This window comes from Parasteatoda tepidariorum, chromosome 9 (genome assembly GCF_982258835.1).
Source record: "Parasteatoda tepidariorum strain Cologne lab strain chromosome 9, Ptep-v5.0, whole genome shotgun sequence".
Lineage (NCBI taxonomy): Eukaryota > Metazoa > Arthropoda > Arachnida > Araneae > Theridiidae > Parasteatoda > Parasteatoda tepidariorum.
This window is the reverse complement of record NC_141763.1, coordinates 28,446,142-28,466,976: the sequence shown is the minus strand read 5'-3', so window position 1 is coordinate 28,466,976 and position 20,835 is coordinate 28,446,142. Positions and strand designations below refer to the sequence as shown.

Sequence of the window (20,835 nt, the reverse complement as noted above, 5' to 3'; positions counted from 1 at the left end):
CATGTGCGGTAAACCTCGCTTTTGGAACTCGATGGTGAAGACGTACGCGGATGCTCTTCCAAAGATTTGATGCGTCATGATGTCTTCGACGATTTGGCGGAACTTGAGACGTGCGACTCTTGCAACGATGTCTGGACGGGTTAGAGCCAACAGGCTTTCCGGAATTGCGGCGTTGAATTCATTGCGTATCGCTGACAGGAGTTCTGGCCACTGCGGATTGCAGGTAACGGTGATAAAAAATTCGGGCGATCCAAATCTTCGCACTAATGCCATGGAGTCTTCGAAATTCTCGGTGTACCAGCGCGTTGATCCGGTAAAAGATGACGGTAAGATGGTTGTTTCGCCAATTGCAGCATCTTTTTGCGCAGCCAAGCTTCTGAGCATGTTGTGAACTCCGGCGTATTTCTCGGATGCCCCCGCTAGGGGGCGGGATGGGGCTGAGCTTTGAATATATCCTAGATTCGTTCCTTGCTACGCTGCTTGACTGCTCTTGTCGGGCGCAACGGCGTTATCATCGGGTCTTAGATATTCAAAGCGTGCATATTGGTCGAAGATGTGAAAGATGCGGCTTCAGATGGTCCCGACATGTTCAATTGGTCACTGTTCACAACGAATTCGTAAATTTGCTTCCGTTCATCCGCTTCTTGAAAATTCTTGTCCAGGAAAAGGCGTCGATGAGAGAGGTATTGTCGAGCATAAAAGACGATGTAAACTCCGCAGGAAGACGCGTCATCTTGGTGGTTGTAAGCGTTGCGAGGTTTCACGATGCATCCTTTCAGCTTTTCATTCGTAACAACGGTATTCAAAACGTGTCGCAGTATTTTTCTCAAAACAGCATCGATGAGCAGTGGGTTGTCGACTGGATCGCAGACTAATAGTTGACGTTTTCCATAGCTTGCTTCGTAAATTCCTAGCATCCAGTGCTCGCCTCTATCCATTTGAGCTCTCTTGTGAATGGGAATGAGTAGCACGTCGAATCCTTGTTGAACGCCGTATAGATAGTTGGAAGCCTTGTTCTGGTCGCTGATATCGTTGAGAAGAGCCATTCCTTCATAAGCGCCATCCGCTGTTGTAACGTAGACGCGTGCGACAAATTCAGGGTGAAGTACGGCAACTTTGACGGTCGGGTAAGCTTATTCGGCGTAATGGAGAAGCATTCTGACAATGACGGTATCTTCTAGTTGTCCATTTGCGGGTAGAATTGAGTTGATCGCTTGTTGTTCCAAAATTCCGGCTCCTTGAAGAATTTCATATAGAGGTGCGTTCTGCATGTTGAAAATGTAGCTTGAAATCTGATGAATGTTGAAATGTCGGACTTTGTTGACGGTGATTTTAACACAAAAGTTAAACTTTTCTCCACTTTGATAAATGTAAACTAATGCGAACCTTACAATTAAATTATTAATTCCTTCGTATATTATTGGTTTAAGTTGTCGAAAATTAATATTTCAATTGTAAGGTTCGCATTAGCATACATTTATAAGAGTGGAGAAAAGTATCTATAGCCATTATGGCGAACTAATAAAGTTTGAAAATATCCTATCTGTAACTCCGAACTGCTCGACCGTAGCGCTTTAAAACCGGCGCCAATCGATTCCTCGTGGCCAAAAACCCCAGACCCCCAAGTTTACCGGAGTTTATTAATTCTGGGGCGATTTTCGACTTGGCAACCATTCCTCGTATTATAGTATAATATATATATATATATATATATATATATATATATATATATATATATATATATATATATATATATATATATATATATATATATATATATATATATATATATAATGATTTTTTAGTAAATTAGTATTGAGAGCAACATGATTGAAGAGTCCAGTTGTGCATAATCTTCTTTTATTAAGTTGCGATGGTGAAATAGCAGTTTAACCCCTCTCCGAAGCGGGAGAGGGGGAACAGATATCCCGTCTAAGCTGACGGATTTTATTTTAGCAAGATAAATAACAAAAAGCCACGCAAAATTTAGCGCTCTGCATTTTATAGGATGATTAAACAGTGTGAAGAGGTCCCAGTCATATGCTTTTTCTGTATTCTTACGCTTCATCAATTTATTTATTACTCAAAGCAAATCGTTTAATCTTTCCTTATATGGAAGTGAAAGATCTTAAAATAACTTCTCTTTTGAAGTATTAATCTAATTATTATTCATTGGCATGTTTTTAGCCTTGAAGTCCCAAAATAGAATTTCTACCCTTATCCTTTACTAAAGATATTTAATGAAAAGGAATGAAGTTTTAATGCTTTTATTAATACAAAAGTATTTAATTTTTGTATTACATCCCCCCCAAAAAAAATTTTGATAAGCCAAAAAAAAAATAATAAAATTAAGAATACTATGAATATATACTTTGTGATGGTATGACTGTCCTCTTTCCTAATATAAATAACCTTTTTCCACTATGTGAAAAAAATTATTTACAGCAACAACAATAAAAACATAATAATACAATTTATCTATTTAGTGAACTAAACAGAAAGAAAAATTTAAACATTTTATATAACTATTCTAAAAAACTTTTCAAAATTTTTCACACAGAAATATACAAAGTTTTTATGCAAAACGACCTGGACAACAAGTGTCATTTAATCAGAATTTAAGATTCTGTATGGTTAATGGGGTTTTTTACTAGATGAAATTCTGTATTCCCCGTTAAAATGGAAGAAAACAGAATTTCCTGAAGCACTGTGTAATTGAGAGATCCAGACTGGATAAAACAAAAATAGTTTAGTAAGTTTTTTCTCACTGTGTTGAGAAAAAAAAAAAGTTCATGTTACTTCGCCCTCACTCCTAACTGATGCTGAGGTAAACATCTCCACACAACGCGATTCGGATCTCTCAAAAATATAGGGATTACTTCTTCCCTTGAAGAAAGTAAAAATTTTCTGTTGGCGACTATTCATGATTTAATTTTAACATTTGTGGGCTGTGATATTTCCTAAGCTTTGAAATATGTACTATTTCAAAATTTTGTTTACTCAAATTATTCTTTTTATTTATTTTGTAATTAACTTCTGAAATTTTTTGAAGAATTTTATACGGTCCACTAAAAGGAGGTGACAACTTCCTCGTATTAGGATAAGTAAATTCTTCAAACAGAACTAATTCATCATTTTTAAAATCTATATCTAAAAATCTAGAATCATAATAAATTTTATTTCTTTCATGATATTCTCTAGTTCTTTGAATTGCTATTTTTTTAGCTTCTTCAACAGGTGGATAGACTTTTTCATTTAAGGGATTTTCGTAGGGGAGTCTACCATGCATCAGGTATGCAGGTGGAAATTTTGTTACAGAATGGGGAGTTAAGTTATAAGTATTAACTATATCTTTCAACAAAACAGGCCAGGGAGTTTTAGTAGGTTTTTCATTAATTTTACATTTTAAACGGGTAATTATTGTTTGACCAAGGCGTTCAACCTTGCCATTAGACTGCGGATGATGTGCAGTTGTCAATAACTGTTGAATTTTATTATGTTTCAAAAACTTTTTAAAATGAGAAGAAGTAAAAGCAGCGTTTCGATCACTTAACAAGGATTTAGGGATTTGATTTTGAAAAATTTGATGCAAAAAATTTGTATAAGTTTCTGAGCTAATGGATTTTGATGCAAAAGCCCACATGTAGCGTGTAAGGTGGTCAATAATTAAAGTTAAATATTTTTTTGTTGAATTATAGTAATTCAATCCACCAACACTATCTATTGCTAGTAAGTCAAAAGACTGATTAACAGGGGGTAAGGATTGTAATAATCCAAATCTTTTTTGTCGCGGTTTTTTATTTAATTGGCACGTATGACAATGTTTACAAAATTTTGTTATATCTGAAGTTATATTGTTCCAATAATAAACAGGGGTTATTAAGTTAATCATTTTCTGAACTCCTGGGTGATTAAATTTATCATGAGCACTTTGCAGAAGTTTTAATCTTAACGAAAATGGAACAACTATTTTAGTAAAATTTTTCTTACGTACACACAAAACATTATTGATATCAATAAATTTACCTTGTAAGTTATCTTTCCTTTGAGCTTCCACTATCTCACTCAAGTTCAATAAATGTGAAACATGAACATTATTATTTTTACTATTACTTTGGACAATTGAATGTGTTGCATCTCTCGACAGCCAATCTGCTTCAAAATTAGCAGAGCCTTTTGTGTATTTAATATCATATTCATACATACTTAACAATAATGACCATCTAAATAATCTTCCTTTTAAATTTTTAACATTTCTTAGCCAAACTAAAGCAGCATGGTCTGTATGTATGGTGAATTTTTGTCCAAAAAGGTAATGATGGAATTTATTTAAAGAATCTACAATAGCAAGACATTCAAGTTCTGTAATTGCATAGTTTTTTTCATAGTCCCTTAATGAACGAGAATGAAAAGCTACAGGATGCAATACACCACATTCATCTGTCTGTTTTAGCACACATCCAATTCCAACTAATGATGCATCAACAAAAAGATGACATTCATGATTAGGGTTAAAAATTTTCAAAATTGGTTTACAAATAATAGCATTTTTTAAAAGTTCAAAAGATTGTTGACATATTTCTGACCACACCCATTTTACATCTTTCTTTAACAAGTTATTTAAAGGATGTCGAATACTCGCATAATTATCAATAAATTTATTGTAAACATTTATTGATCCGAGAAATCTTTGCAATGATTTTACATTCTTAGGGGGCAATAATTTTTTAATCACTTCAATATTATGGTTATCGGGTGATACAATTCCATTTTTAATTTCATATCCTAAAAATTCTATTTGTTTTTGCAAAAATGAACATTTTGAAAGTTTTAATTTTAAGTTTTCTTGTTTACAAATATCAAAAATCTTTTTAAGATGGGTTAAATGTTCATCATAAGAATTAGAAAATATAATGATATCATCAAAGTAGTTTGTAGCAAATTTAATTTTATGTTTATTTAAAATTCTACGAATTGTACGTTGAAAAATGCTCGGGGCATTCTTCCAGCCAAAAGGTAATCTTAAGTATTCAAATAGACCATTGTGAGTAACGAATGCTAATTTCTCAGTGTCATCAGGATGAATACGAACATGATGATATCCCTGGGATAAATCTATTTTAGAATAATAACTACTATTAGACAATTTTTCTATTAAAGTTTGTATTAAAGGTAGAGGTTCAGAATCTGTTTTTGTAATTTGATTTAGTTTTCGATAGTCAATACATAAACGACTCTTTTTATTTTCATCTTTTTTAAAAACTAAAGTTACTGGGGCAGCATAAGGGGATGAACTTTCTTTTATAATGTTATTTTTTAACAATTCCTCTATTTGTAAATCAATTTCTTGTTGTTGTTTTGGGGATGTTTTGTACGGCCTTAGAGATATAGGTAAATCTGAGGTTAACCTGACTCTTTGCGGTTCCATTCTAATTTCTCCTACGTCGTGTTTATGTTTTGCAAAAATATCATCATAACTTTCTAAAATTTCTTTTAAGTCCACATTTTCTATCTCGCTTTCATTTTTTATTTTTTCGTCGATATTAACCTGATAATGTGTGCACCCATTACCTAGATCTATCTTCGAATCATTTGAAATTTTTGGACATTTTTTCTTTTTCCTATTTGTCCTTTTCCTTTTATTTTTGTTACCCTTTACATTATTTTTTTCAATGTTTACTTTTACTGAAACATCTTCAACTTTTATTTTTTCAACATTTTTACCCTTAACATTTTGAGAATTTTGCTGTCTAATGTGCAAAGATAAGTTGTCATTGTTAGTATTAGCAGAGGTGATCAATCTCTTACCAAATTGAGTAACAACTGGCCCGACACAATCAATAAACAAACAAAAATCTTTGCAAGTCTGCAACCCAAGTAAAGCATATGGTAAATCAGTATCAATTACAAAAAACTTAACTGACTTAACAATTTTGCCTAATTTAAGGGGAAACTCACAAATTTTGTTAAGTGTTAGTTGTCCTTTTGTTTGGGTAACCTTTAATTCCTTACATTTTTTAATAGGAATATTCAATTTTAACACCAAATCTTTTGGTATTACATTTAATGTTGACCCGGTATCAACATTCAATAATATCTCTTTTACTTTTTCATTTTTATTTTGTTTTTGACGTCCCTTTACGTATTCATTTTTAACTTTATATCCATTTAGGTACCTATTTTCTACTATATATCCATTTTCGTACTCATTTTCAACTATATATCCGGATATTAGTAATTGCTATTGATTACTTGTCATATTTTGAACGTTCACATCAACCACATTACTAGGGTTGTTTACACACGAAGAGCCCATGTGAAATTGATTCAAAAGTCCTTTCTTTGAGCAATATTTACATTGATTCAATGGGTTCTCTTGTGTAGTATGATGTATTTTGGGTTTTGTCACATTCGGGGTTACATTTTTATTTTTAGGACAAGCCGGGGCTTTATGTCCTGGTGCATTACACTTAAAGCACTTAATGTCATATTTCGGGTTTTCAAACTTCCTAACATATGGTCCCTTATTAGCTTGAAATTTATTTCTATCTAAGTAACTTTTAATTTTTTCATAAAGTTTAAGTTTTTGTTTAAATTCAAAAAGGTTACTGGCTCCATAAAGAACTGTTTTATTATTTGTTTGGTCTGGTATTCCTTGAATTATATAAGTGATTAGAGCTAAGTCATCAATATCACTTTGAGTAGCTATTTCTCTCATTTTTAGGAAATATTCTTGAAGAGTTTCATTATATCTTTGTTTTCTTTTTTGCAACATTGCATGTACTTCTGCACTATTGCAACTAAGTCCAAATTCTTCAAGCAAAAGATTTTTTAATTTTTCATACGAATTTAACTGAGTTTCACTTCTAATTAAAGTTAATGCGTTACCTTTCATGCATCTTTTTGCAAATAAAAATTTTTGCATATCAGACAATTTAAATAAATTAGCATGAGTTTCAAAATTTTCAAACCAAGAATTTATGTTATCATAGCGATAGGGTTAAACATAGGGGTAACTGCTTCAATATCTGAAAAACTAACTACTAATTTTGTTTCATTTTCCCTATTTATATAATTACTAGAACTTTGACTATAGGATACCATATCTTCATCAACACTAATTTTTGTACATATAGAATTTAAATTAACTTGTGTAAATTGATTTACACAAGCTTTAGTTGGTAAATGTGGTTCAAAATCAGTTTGAGTGTGTTTACTCTCAAACTGAGTAGTTTCCTCCTCATCTTCGGAGGGATTTTCCTTTACGATCGAATTTTTTAAGTGATTAAAATCACATAAACAATTTAAAATATGCTTGGCAATTTCCTCCTTATTTCCTTCACTGGAAATATTTAGAATATCTGAAATTTTGATTAAATCCGAAAAATTAAAAGTATCACAAATTTCTTTTAGTTTGTTTGCAAATTCATTAGTGTTAGTTTCAAAAGAAAATTCTGAAAAATTAAGAATTTTGTTACGGTTTAATCTAGACAAATCATTTGGAAACAAAAGTTTAAATAATAACTTAATTTTGTTTGCCTTCGTTACTTTAATTGACGTTTGAACCACATCTATTTCTTTTAAAAACATTTTAAAAGCAGTACAAATGCACTATATCATAAAAAAACTATATATCATAAAAATAAAAAAAAAACAATATAAACACAAGAATGCACTTCATATTATTATGAAGGAGGATTTATCTTTGTAATAAAAAAAAAATAAGCACTTCGAAGAAGAAAAAAAAAATCTTTTTCCTATAAAGGAATTTTCCATAGGAGCAAAAGCTCCTCTAATTTTTCGAATAAACAACGCGCACATATAATAAACGCGCACATACTTCTTCTGTTTTGATTTCACAACTTTTTTTTTTTATCACTCGGTGCCGACTCACTTCACTTTTTTCACAACATCTTTATTAGGACTTTCGCACACTTGATTAGGACTTTTTAAAACACTAATCGCACACTTCATTGTTTCTGAGGGCACTAACAGGCATTGTAGACACAAACGTTTTCATGGCTGTCACAGTTTCTTTCAACATTCAGCAAAAGCGAACGGTCTGTCTCCAAGCGAAGCATTCTGGTACCGTAAAATCACCGATGAAGCAATTTTTCTCCCGGGTGGGTGAGGAATCCTTCAGGACCTTCAGGGCGGCGTTAGGCGATCTCTTCCGGTTAGGAAGTCTTTTCATTTTCCCCCACAATCGAGAACTTTTTAATCTTAGGAGTCCAACGAAGTTTTTTCTCTTCAAATTAAAGGGGGTGAAAAACTCATCCAAGATTTTTGACAAAGGGATGAGGAATCCTTCTCGACGAGGTAGCGGTCACGTTAGGCCAAGTCCCACGAGATAGTATTGCACAAAAATTTTCTTTCAAGGGGTTTCCTGCACAAAGCAAACATCCTGCGAGGCTTCTAATGATTTTTTAGTAAATTAGTATTGAGAGCAACATGATTGAAGAGTCCAGTTGTGCATAATCTTCTTTTATTAAGTTGCGATGGTGAAATAGCAGTTTAACCCCTCTCCGAAGCGGGAGAGGGGGAACAGATATCCCGTCTAAGCTGACGGATTTTATTTTAGCAAGATAAATAACAAAAAGCCACGCAAAATTTAGCGCTCTGCATTTTATAGGATGATTAAACAGTGTGAAGAGGTCCCAGTCATATGCTTTTTCTGTATTCTTACGCTTCATCAATTTATTTATTACTCAAAGCAAATCGTTTAATCTTTCCTTATATGGAAGTGAAAGATCTTAAAATAACTTCTCTTTTGAAGTATTAATCTAATTATTATTCATTGGCATGTTTTTAGCCTTGAAGTCCCAAAATAGAATTTCTACCCTTATCCTTTACTAAAGATATTTAATGAAAAGGAATGAAGTTTTAATGCTTTTATTAATACAAAAGTATTTAATTTTTGTATTACATATATATATATATATATATATATATATATATATATATATATATATATATATATATATATATAATGAAAATAATTAAGTATACTTATTGGAGATCTCAAATTAATATTCAAACAAAAACGTTGTATATATTTGACTAATAGAATAAAATTTCACAGAAAGGTAAATGTAATTAACCGTAAAACTTAAAGGTGTTTCTAATTCTTTCAACTACTTTCTGTTTGCTGTGCAATCAAACCTGTCTTGTTGCTTAAGACTTCCTCATGTTGTGATATGTCAAAATTCAAAGGCGTTTTTTTTTTTTTTTTTTTCAAAATCTTTGATTAAGTATGCATTAATTTGCGATCTCCAATTGTGTATATATTATTTTCGTTTTCATTTTTGATTCTAGAAATACATATTAAAGATGGTTCTTGCGAAACACTTTATTTGTGTCTCTTATGAATTGGTGACTCTTTAAAAGAAATATGTTATTTTATACTTTAAAAGAACGAATTAAAAATTCTAAGAGATTATTTTTTTTGTTGAAAATGATCTTAAAATCTTAATTCACTAAAAAACAGTGTACTCCAAAGTATAATAACAATGAAAAAATATGATTCCAAATTCTTACGGTAAAAATGTATAATAAAATTTTGAACATATTTTTTTATTTTATTTTTTAGACTTCAGTCTACAAATGTACTTGAATGCTCCTCCCCAGTGACTACGCCCTTAGATGATTCTGATCAATATGTTCAATTTTCTCTCTTACACAGCCAAATGAAATAACTGTAGAAACTCTTATGGCTTGACTGTTTAGAACTGTTATTTCAAGGATGAAGGCGGGATTAAAAACGTCGTTTGTGATTGAACCTCCTTACCATGTAAATCGATTGTTTCGTCTACCAAAGCAAAAGGCGATTAATTTCTTAGCACTATCTTCAAGACATTATCTTCTACTGTTATGGAAATCGTAACATGGTGACTCAGTTTTAGTTGCGGTTGCAGTCATGGTTACATCTGCTGCTACATAGAACGCAATTATTTAAACTATAACTTGCTTTAATATCACTTATTTGAATAAGTTACACTTTGGTTTATAATGGATTTGTTCCTTCAGATCATGTTAAATAAATGGAATCTTTATGAACCAGTAACTTCCTGTAACATCTTTCTTTTATCTACGTATAATGAGATAATAAAATTAAGATCTTGTGTTCCTGTACTTTTGTGCGTCTCTTTTAGAACACCATAACCGTTTAAGCAAGCATTTTCAATATTTTTCTGTATATTTAGTCATTAATACCCATATATATTTTATTTTATTTATCGTTTATGTTACATTTTCTTGATGTTATTTTTGCCGTTATTCAGACATAACTTAATTTCGCAGATTCACTTTTATTTTCCGAAAATTACGAATCACAAGTCACGATTCGACTCGACGCACAAAGCACACATTACGATTTGTATTAAAGTGATTTCTAATTCACACATCGGGATTCGTATTTATGTTATTTTTGAGTCATATTTCCGGAATTTAAGACTTGTTACATCACGCGTTTTTCAAATTGCATTATTGAGATTTTTAGGGCAGAATAGGCGGAAAACTAAATTTTTCACTAACTTTGACGGAACATAACTCTGAAAAGCAACAATGCCCCATGGAAAAGAGTGCATGTCAGTTACAAGGTAGTGATATACTAGTAATTTAGAAAAAAAATTTTGAGGGTGTAGTTGGCTTTCTTTATAGCTAAACTCCTTTAATAATACTCATATTTCTCTTATAAGGAAATGACCCTGAGCTTTGAAATTTCCTACAGGGGAGGGAAATTTTTTAGGAGGTTCAACTTACATAGTATTCAACTCAATATAAAAAAAAAAAAATCAAGCCAATCAGAAAATTCATCAACTATCAAAATTTGAGATTTTCGTTAGATTTTCAAAATAATGGCTCTTAAAAGAATAGAACTTGTAGGCACTAGAATTTATAATTTATATTTCGCATTATAGAAGGCATTAGAACTTATAATTTTTAAATGCAAAAGTTACCGAAAATAATGCAATATAGATGTCCGCTACATGCACTTTTTTCCTGCTTAAGGATTATATAATATTCAATTCATTTGCTGGATTTCATAATAAATTGTAGCGAAGATATTGAGGAGAATAGTTATAAACTTGGTTTGGAAGAAATATCCATTCACAAATGAAAAAACCTTATTTTTTTCTACAATGCAAAACAGCTATTTCACCATTATTTTCGATCGAGACTACAAGTTTTTACAAGACTACCATCACTTCCATCCCGTTAAACTTTTCTAACATTACTGCATACACAGTCGTCACCCAGACGTCCTGAGAATGGGATGTGCAATCCTGTGCTCCAGTTTTGCAGCCCATTTAAGCGGAAATAAGTGTTTATTTTAATTTAATTCTTTACTAATCGGTTTCGTATCATCAACAGCTTCACTTGGATATAAATTTTATTGAATTTGGAAAATATTTACATTATTTCTGGACTTGGAAAAATTGTTGCCGGGGGCACTTCATTCGACAACGTAAAATCAGCCGTTTCTACCGGCACCGATCGACGGAGTGGGTCCTGCTAACGGGACTTCGGTCTTTTTCTACAACAAGTGATTCGGGACTTAGGTCTTTTTCTACAAAAAGTGATTCAATCAAACCATTTGGATATATTCAGTGCTCAGTGATTTACCAGGATTAATTAATTGAATTTTAACATAACTGTATTAAACTTAATAAAAGTATACTTACTTACCTTTGATGCAGTAACATTATTTGATAAAGTTACTATTTAAAGCTTTTAGCATTATCTTCCCCCCCCCCCATCAAATATGAATCAGTGTCGCACATAATTTTGACCGTGAGAAGTTATTTTCTGTTCACTTCAATATGAAATATAATATGAACCACAAATGCTTAAACTTTCAATTACTTTCTGACTTCAAAAGTTTTTTTTTTTCTACTATCACCATCAGTGTAAATAATATTAATCGTTATCATCTATAATTTTTTAAGATTCTAGTTAAAATGAACTTCTAGTAATTTTACAAAGAGAAAAAAATTCTTGCATAATTACCGCCCTGTATGATAATAATACTTCGGGTAAAAAGAAACATAATTCTGGTTAATAACACCAAAATATACGGTTTTTAAACTATTCATTTGGTAATTCATTGTAATTTTTCTGCTCAGATTGTAACGGTTTATTGGATATTCTTGTTTTTAAAATTATAGATCTTATTACTAAACACAACTTGTTAAAAATACAGAAGTAAAATTTAACCGAATAAATGGTTTTTCAGCAATGCTTTTAGGTATCACGATAAAATTACCAAATAAATTTTACCACTTTTACCAAATTTTTCACAGATTCCAAAACCATATTTTATTATTAATTTTGTCAAAATCATTTTCAAAGCGCTTTGGTAAAAAATACCGAGTTTTTTTGTGTTCTCATAGATCCAGAAACACAGTAAACTTTACCATATTCCGGTAGTTTTCACAATTTTTTTTTCTCAGTGTAGTAATTAGTTACTACATTTCTAGTAATTAATACATTTTTAGAATCCTTATCAAAAATGAAGTCAAGAACACTAAGGGATCTCAAATTAATATTTTGAAAAATGAAAACGCTATCAGAATCAAACGAATCACTACTCGAGTAAGACCAAACGGAATTCACCAAAATTTGTTTGATTTTCTAGGGAAACAGAGCGTAGAGTAGAAACGTCTCCAACTTTCATCAAGCAATTAAATTGGTTTAATTGCTTTAGAAACAGCTTTCATCGCTAGTGTTTGATTGTCGAATATTCGATTGCAATTTTGAATTACAGAAGGTGGCAGATGGGAAGTGTAAAGCGATTACTAAAAAACATCTTCCAGTTTCTAGAAATTTCCTGATGAAACTTGGTAATTATGGAAACTTTTGCAAGCCACTTTTTTCATTAGCATTTGAATAATGATTGCAACAGATTTGAATAATGATTTTTCTCAGCTTAATACAGACTTTTTGAAAAAAGGCATACTTTTACACAATGCATACTTTTTGAAAAAATGCATACTTTTGCACAATGCATACTTTTTTGAAAACCGATTATATTCATAAATAAAATCTGCTAAAAATTTGTTAGAAATTGTAGCGTCAAACAAAAGAACAAAATCCAAGTCGAACCAGGGAAAACGGTAAATTGAAATAGAAAATGTGTTTAATATAATATAATACGAACACTAAAATTTAGACTTACCTAGCGAAATATATTATCACATTATATTCTTTTTTCTATTTCAATAAATCCTATAACACAGATATTTTTTGAAAAACGTTATACGAGGAATACTGCATAACGATGAATACTGTATACTGAAATGTTATTAATTAACTTCACAAAGGGTCAGACAGACATAAATTTTTTTAAATAACTTACTTATATTTGCTCAAAGATCGAAAAATAAAGATAGATTAAAAACACATGCCGGATATCACACGGAATTACTGTTTTGTAATTCTAAGTCTGGTCATGTCGGAAATACCTTCCTGAATAAAAAAGATAGTTGCTAACGTCACATTACAAGAAGTAAACAGACAGCCTTGAAACGTAACATATTATGTAGTAATGAAGACTGATATTGAGAAGTGAAACTAAAATGAGCTGGTCATTGGCCTTGATATTTCTCGGTCTGCAACGTCAGACAGAAAGTAGTGTGCTTTAATAAGCATTCATTTCAATGTTTGGTAAATCTTCGTATCTTAAGTAAATAAAACGAAAGTTACTAGCAGCGCAATGGAATAAACGTTACAAAACACATACAAAAATAAATTTAATTCGAAGTAAAAAAAAAGAATCAGTTTATGAGTGAATATTTTTAGAAAATGAATTTTCGTTAGAATATCATCAGGGTTAAACTGAAGTTGTTAAATAAAAGCAAAGTCTGAAATGATTTTTTTTGTTAACAACCTTGGTGAAGCATTTTAAACATAAATTCTTATTCATATGACTACTAGCTGGATACACGTTATTCGTTTTGGGTTAAAAAATAATAACCAATAAGTCAGAACTGAATTACGAGACGAAATCAAGAATCTGAAAGATTATAACAATAACCATTACTGTCTTCGTCTTCTCTGGGAAGACATTTACTCTACTCCTCTTTTGGTATTTGATTTTCTTCAGGTCAGCGGGTTCATAGATCTGGTCTGACTTTGTCAGATATATATGATATATACTACACAATTAAACAACGAATATCTTTATTAAATTTGACAGTTTCTGGGTCGGTCATTTAAACTCCAACAGACCTTCGAATCAATGGGTTTTACGCCATTGTACGTTTTTCTGTCTGACATTGTAACTAAAAAAAAAATATTGTCTGCACTAACTGACTGGCATATTTGAGCTCACCCCCGTGAATCATTAAGCAAAAGCGTTAGATCAAAAGCTATTCAGGGCGTTCCGGGTTTTTTTTTTCTTTGCACACTATACATTAATTATAATAATTATGTTCTGATCTTAATTTTAAAATGAGCGTCTTGTATTAGGAACTTTTATCTCACTTGAATATGAATTTTGCTACTGCCCAGGCATTTATGAAATGCTTTTTTTTTCTTCAAGAAATATATTATAATTAATACCGCGAGTCATGTGCACTACAAAACCTTTGAATCACCTGCAGTATGCTTGAAAACTGGTTTGAGGCAATATTATAGATATTAATTAAATGCATGATTCATGTACGATACGAAATAGTGGGATCACTTTTAGTATGCTTGAAAACTAGTTTGAAGCAGCGAATAAAGAACTGTGTTTCAATAGTGGAAATTACAAAAAATTATAATTTATGTATTTAAAAAATGTTTTATGTATGAATATATAAAGATATAAACGAATATTATTTTATAATACTTTTATTATGTACTTAATTTTTAATACAAAAATTCTTGACACATAAAATTCACAAGCATAAAAATGAGGGAAGATATTTTTAAATTTCCACAGCAGCAATTCAGACAGAATCATAACCATTTAAAATTCAGTTTGTAGGAGAATAGAAATATATTATGCATAGTTACAAGAAAATTTAAGTCAAAGAATTATTAAAAAATACAGCTGATCGTTAAAATCTTTAAAATATTGACTAAGAATACAAAATGTTTGCAACAACATCATACCGAGGATAACACATTAAGCATTGATTTGTCAAGAAACTAACCAAAACCAAATTTGATTTAAATCCGTTAAAAATTGCAATCTTAAATATTAAAAGAATACAAAATACCAATACCATAGATAATAAGAAATATGTAATTTTTCACAAAAGCATACAAATTACAAGCATATAAATAGAATTTAAAACATGCTTTAACCGTATTAAAAAATTAAACATCATTCAAACGAGCATAGTTCATATCTTACATGCGTTATCAAGGAAATTGATTTGTTGAAAACGTATATAATTTTGAAAAACACATTAAACTTCAAATGCAATCGCTGAGAACTTATTGCATACGAAACTAAATATGTTTAAATTGTTTACTAATATTAAATTTTAAATATTAATTCAATATCAATCGGTATCCTTAAATTCAATGTATTTCTGATATCAATAAATTTTAAATGTACAATTGTATACATAACATAACATAAGAATATACATGACATAACTGAACTATAATTATAATTTTGAGTAATAATATTTTAAATTTTACTTAAGAATTAATTCTAAATTTATGAATTTTATCTGTTGGCAACACTGTTAAGAAATAAGTTTCCAATTATGAAAATTTGGAAATTGGCATCAATCACTACCGAGGTGTTGATGAAAAGAAAAAGCTGAAATTGTATGGCAAGAAATATGCAAAAAAAAAAAGGCAAAAAAGTAATGTAACCAGAGGTAAAAGATTCCATATTGTAAGCCCTGAATTGTCCTTATGGTTTTGAGGCCAAAAGGATGAAGCTAGTTATGATGATGTCGGGCCAATCAGCAATGCAACATGCAGGCTTATGAACTAAGCTGGCACCAGTCATCCTGATGAGTGCTTCCATCCTGAATTGGTTTGCTCTAACAAATGTAGATTGATCTGGACATAAAAGTATAATTTTTTATCTATTATCTATGTAAAAATATCAAGGAACCGTACAATGAACTACAAGTGGTCACGTGTACCGATGATGCAATATGCCTAATTTTTATCCATATTCAAACAAAACTCTATATAATAATCAAGAAATAAATTATGATTTTCATTTATAGACTGTCCGGTATTGATTTAAAATCTAATGTGTTATTAATTTGCGTCTCAAAAATTTACCTTTTTAGCAGATATGACAAAATATATAAATTTTTATTTTGATGGTAATGTATATTATCATGCTGGATAATTTTAGTGTGATTATGTAATCCTTTGTACTAAAATAGGGAAATTGCAGTGGTATGACCAAACAAATAAAATCGCCCTCTCTTTTTTTAAAAGTTGCTGATCTTCGATATTCAAGTCTTCTTTCGGTCTTTTATTTTGGTAAGGGGTCATTTAAAATGTTAAGATTTATTTTTTTAACTTATTGTAATAACTTTACAAGTACCAAATATTTTTACTCAATGTAAGTAAGTTTGGTTGGTAATAACCTTACAAGTGGCTACATATTCACAGATTAAAGTTATTGTGTGAATTTACTCAAGTAACTGAATTTATTTTTATTGTTGAGTTATAATTTTAAATTGTGACTTGTTTAAAATTTGTAAGCTTTTCTATGCTTACAAATTTTAAACAATTAAAAATTAAAGTTGATGAACGCAATAGTATATTACAGTAAAAGTGAAAAAACTGACAGTTTCATTCACGCGCGAGTTGGATTTGCACAATGCTTTTGGGGTTCCATAAATTTTTTTGTTAACATTATTATACCCACATTAAAATTTTAAGAAGCCCTGATTTAGATAATTAAGAAGATGATAAAATTTTAAAGTTATTTTTCTGGAAGTAAAAATAAATAACGTTTCCATTTCTTGCAGGATTTAATGTTTTCCCTAAAATGTGAGTATGCATCTTGAGTGTCATCATTTACGAGTTCTTCAAACTTTTTCTTCTTTGGATAGTTCATGATTTTGTAGAAATCTGACATGGCTACCAAGGATTTTAAATCTTCCAAGTACATGTAAACCTTGTTTATAAATTCATTGGCTAAATTTTTATCGTCCAAAACCTTATTCGAAACTTCCACAACTGGGCATTGGTGGGACAAAATGTTTCTTAAATTGATACCACAAAAAAGAGATGAAGATTTCCGCTTCATTTCATCAAACTCTCGATTACTATGGATTATATTAAGATAATCCAATAAAAGAGTTTCCAACGCAGCTTTGGTACCTATTTCATTCGCATAACGTTGCACCATTAATTGTTTCGTGTAGTTTTCTTCTTTTAATGTCTTGTTTTCATTGTCTAACCATTTAGATAAGTGTTGGTCGCCTTTAGTTAGAACTTGTTTCATATATTGAAGCCTTTCAATCGCAAAATCAAGCTTCTGGGAGTGAAGATTTCTTATTTTTTCATGTAGATTCAAAGGGAGGTTAAGGAATTTAATTCTTCGTATAAACATATCATCCAAAAAAATTTTCATGAATTTATAACTAGTATCTTCTTTTTTGCCCAATATTGCTTCCACAGTGTCTTTTATGTCATGTATCATTAACAAAGCTTTTGCCGGATCTTTTTTCAAACTCTTCCTTATTTTTTCTCTTAATTTCTTTGGTACGAAAAGAGTTTTAACGTCTGCATTCATTTCCTCGGTCGTTAAACATATTCTTCTGTTTAAGTGATCGATTAATCGTTGTCTTGATTCAAATGGTCTCTTCAAAAACTTTGAAAATTCATCCCTTATTTTTTCTGCTTCACTGGGAGAAAAAAATTCATACTTTTCTATTTTATTAAATAAATCTTTTAAGTTTGTAAACTCATATTGATTTTCAATCTTTTGTGTTATACCAGATTTATAAGGATCAAATATTTTTTCAACGTCCTTAAAAATATTTAAAATACCATTCGCCAAGTCCTGTGAAACGTCTGTCATTATGGCGGTAGTGTGTATTTCAAATATTGCATCCACTTGCATAACTAACTGTGATAACCTATGAAAAATATTCCTCCTTTTCACTTCGTCTTCTAAAATTGTAAAAGTAGATTGGAAACCCTTGAAACGAATTTCTAATTCTTTCCATTTTGTTATTTTTTTAGTTTCCAGTTCTTGAAAAGTTTGTTTAATATCTTGATAGAGTTGTGTTGTTAATATTTGTTTCTCTGTATTTGACATATACAAAAGAAAATCATTTCTCTTGTTTGCTTGAAAAGGAGCTAGTAATTTTTGCTTTCCCATCATGCAGATTAAAGGTTTAAAGCTCGGAAACTTCTTCTTATCCTTTGAGTTTTGAGCTATACTGGATTCGTAAGAATCAATTTCTTTTTCAATGTTTTTAATAAGATTTAAAATTTCATTCGACATGTTTTGTGAAATGTCTGACTCTATAGTTGTAGCATTTTGTTCAAAGATTTTACGCATTTGCACATCTAACTGCAATAAATTAGTACAAATGTTCCAAATTTTGACATTGTGTTTATCATAATTGAGCAAAGTTTTCAAGTGCTCAAAGCGCATTCGTAATTCTTTAACTTTCATTAATTTCTTTCTTTTTAATTCTTGCAAAATACATTCAAGAATTTTATGGAGTAGGTGCACATATTCATCGTTATAACAGCTACAAATACGCTCTCTTGATCGTTCAATTCTATTTGCCATTACCAGCGATTGCTCAACAATTTGAAATTTTAATGACTGCGTTGTACAGGAGATATTATCATCTTCAACGCAGTTTTCAAGGACTTCTCGTTCTACTCGATAATATTGTAGTGCAAATATTGGAGAAATTACAAAATACAATATCATTAGCTCTTCTTGAATAACATTTAAATCTGAACCTTTTTCGATAGCTTCCCTCCCTTTGATTGTACTTGCCTTATAATGAGCGAAACAATTATTTCGCAAATTACAAAAAGCTTTTTCTAAGTCTGATGGCAGATAATATCGTAGTAATGGAGTAACCGTGCACTCATCTGTTATGCTACAAATAGTTTCCCCAATCATATACAAGGCTCTTTCGGCAACAAGATCAGAATTTAATTGGTCTGCAAAAAGATAAGCTGCATCTGCAATTTGGAAGTGCACATCCAAATTCAAAATGTCATACTCTTCCTTTAAAAGGGGACATTTTTCCATGCATGTTTGAAGAATAGATTGTGTTGTTTTCTTGTTTTCATCAACATAACTACACACTAATGTCTTCAGCAAAACGTCTAGGGAGGACTTCCAATGTGTTCTGTCACAAAAATATGCAAAAAGAATAGTTTTCTCTTCTGGAATACCAATGCTCGGTTTGAACCCAAGTTTCTCAAAAAAAACTTTAGTGCTGAAATACTTCAATAAATTTATTAAAGCATCTTCCAATGATTTTTGGTTATTCACATCAACTATTTTACCTAATGACATGAAACAATCAGTGAAACACAAAATAATATAACCATCTAGAATTTCATGATATGCATAATTTGAAAAGTATTCTTCAAACTGATGCGTTGGATTATTGTGTAGATAAAAATGACTGTCGTATTCTTTTATTAATAACGTTAGTAACTTTTTAGCTTTATCACTATTACTTGAATAAGGGTCTTTCATTATATTGTTCTTTTTTTTCAGGAAATCTTTATGGAATGAAATGAAAGGAAGGATTTGTTCATACGAGGACTGGATAGGAAGAGATCCGCCAGACAAATCTTTCTTCATGTTTTCATAATCATTTGTTATTGTAACTTCAAAAGATTCTAATGCTTTGAAATGGTGATCATGATCATTTTCAATTATATTTGAAAAATGTATGCTTTTTGTGGGATAGTTATAGAGTTCGAGAAAAAGTGCCCAGTCATGGTATTTTAAACAGTGATAAAACGCTGAAAAACCTTCGATGTCTTTTGATTCTGGATTCATATCGTATCCTGCAGATGATAACGTTTCCAAAATGAAAGCTGATTGATAAATATGATGTACAATATCTCGCGCAGGGCTTTGTAGAATCTGGAGAAGTAATTGCTTTGAAGGGTGTGGATTAAAAATGCTTTTAATTTTAACAGAAGGAATTTTAGCTAATTTCAAAATATGCTTTAAATATTTATTTCTAGAATACAAAGCATAGTCATTTCGCACACCATATCGAAAAGAATTTGTTTCACCAACAGAACGCACAAAAAGAATTAAATCTTCATTTTTAACAAGTTCTTCTATTAAGTTATCAGGAATGAATGTTTTGAATAACACATTATTTTCGTCAAAGAGATTTATCTGGCGTTTAAGAACATTTGCTGCTGCTTGAAGTTTTAGAAAATCATTGTACTGCTTACCCGTTGTTCTGCTCAAGTCATTCGTAAGAAAATCCAATCTTTTTTTAAATATTCGCATTAAATTATGTAAATCATTCTCAGTATATAGTTCTTGTTGGTCTACTAAAGGATTTTTTCTTCGAATCAGACTCTGTATATCTATGGAATTCAATTTCTTCTTCGAACTAATTATATTCATTAGGCGTTGAACTTCATCATTATCACCAATAAGCATCTGCATACTATTCTCAAAGTTTTCAATTTCAGCTGAAGACAATAAATAAGGTATCATAATCGACCATATTAAACTTGTTTTCTCAGGAGCGTCTACTTCCCAGATTTCAAAGAAATTCCCTCTCTTAATGTCTTTCAAACTTCGTTTTTTTGGTTTCTCCAATTGTACTTCCATCTCTACTGGTATTCAAACGTTTCTTTAGCTCAGGCTAGTTAATAGCTCATTTCTTTGGTAACACTGAAAAAGAG

At 30.7% G+C, this 20,835-nt stretch overlaps 2 protein-coding genes and 1 long non-coding RNA gene across 4 annotated transcripts in view; 1 reads left to right on the top strand and 2 right to left on the bottom strand.

Moving 5' to 3' along the window:
- LOC139426668 (uncharacterized) overlaps positions 1–10,129 on the top strand; it is a 41,287-nt gene extending 31,158 nt beyond the window's left edge. The window contains exon 2 of the mRNA XM_087151149.1: positions 9,590–10,129. The gene's annotated coding sequence lies outside the window, so the exon portion shown is untranslated. The remainder of the gene's footprint in view (positions 1–9,589) is intronic.
- Positions 1–13,706, bottom strand: part of LOC139426670 (uncharacterized) — a 74,674-nt gene extending 60,968 nt beyond the window's left edge. Inside the window, exons 1-2 of the long non-coding RNA XR_015429095.1 lie at positions 13,358–13,706; positions 13,178–13,227 (exon numbers count right to left, since the gene is read on the bottom strand). This is a non-coding gene — a long non-coding RNA (uncharacterized LOC139426670). The remainder of the gene's footprint in view (positions 1–13,177; positions 13,228–13,357) is intronic.
- Positions 13,707–14,822: 1,116 nt separating this feature from the next.
- The window catches only part of LOC107447582 (uncharacterized), a 28,062-nt gene continuing 22,049 nt past the window's right edge, over positions 14,823–20,835 (bottom strand). For both annotated transcript variants that reach the window (XM_043054309.3, XM_043054308.3), the window contains exon 2: positions 14,823–20,824. In XM_043054309.3, the coding sequence (XP_042910243.1) occupies positions 16,895–20,761 (3,867 nt within the window). In that variant the 5' untranslated portion in view covers positions 20,762–20,824 and the 3' untranslated portion in view covers positions 14,823–16,894. The remainder of the gene's footprint in view (positions 20,825–20,835) is intronic.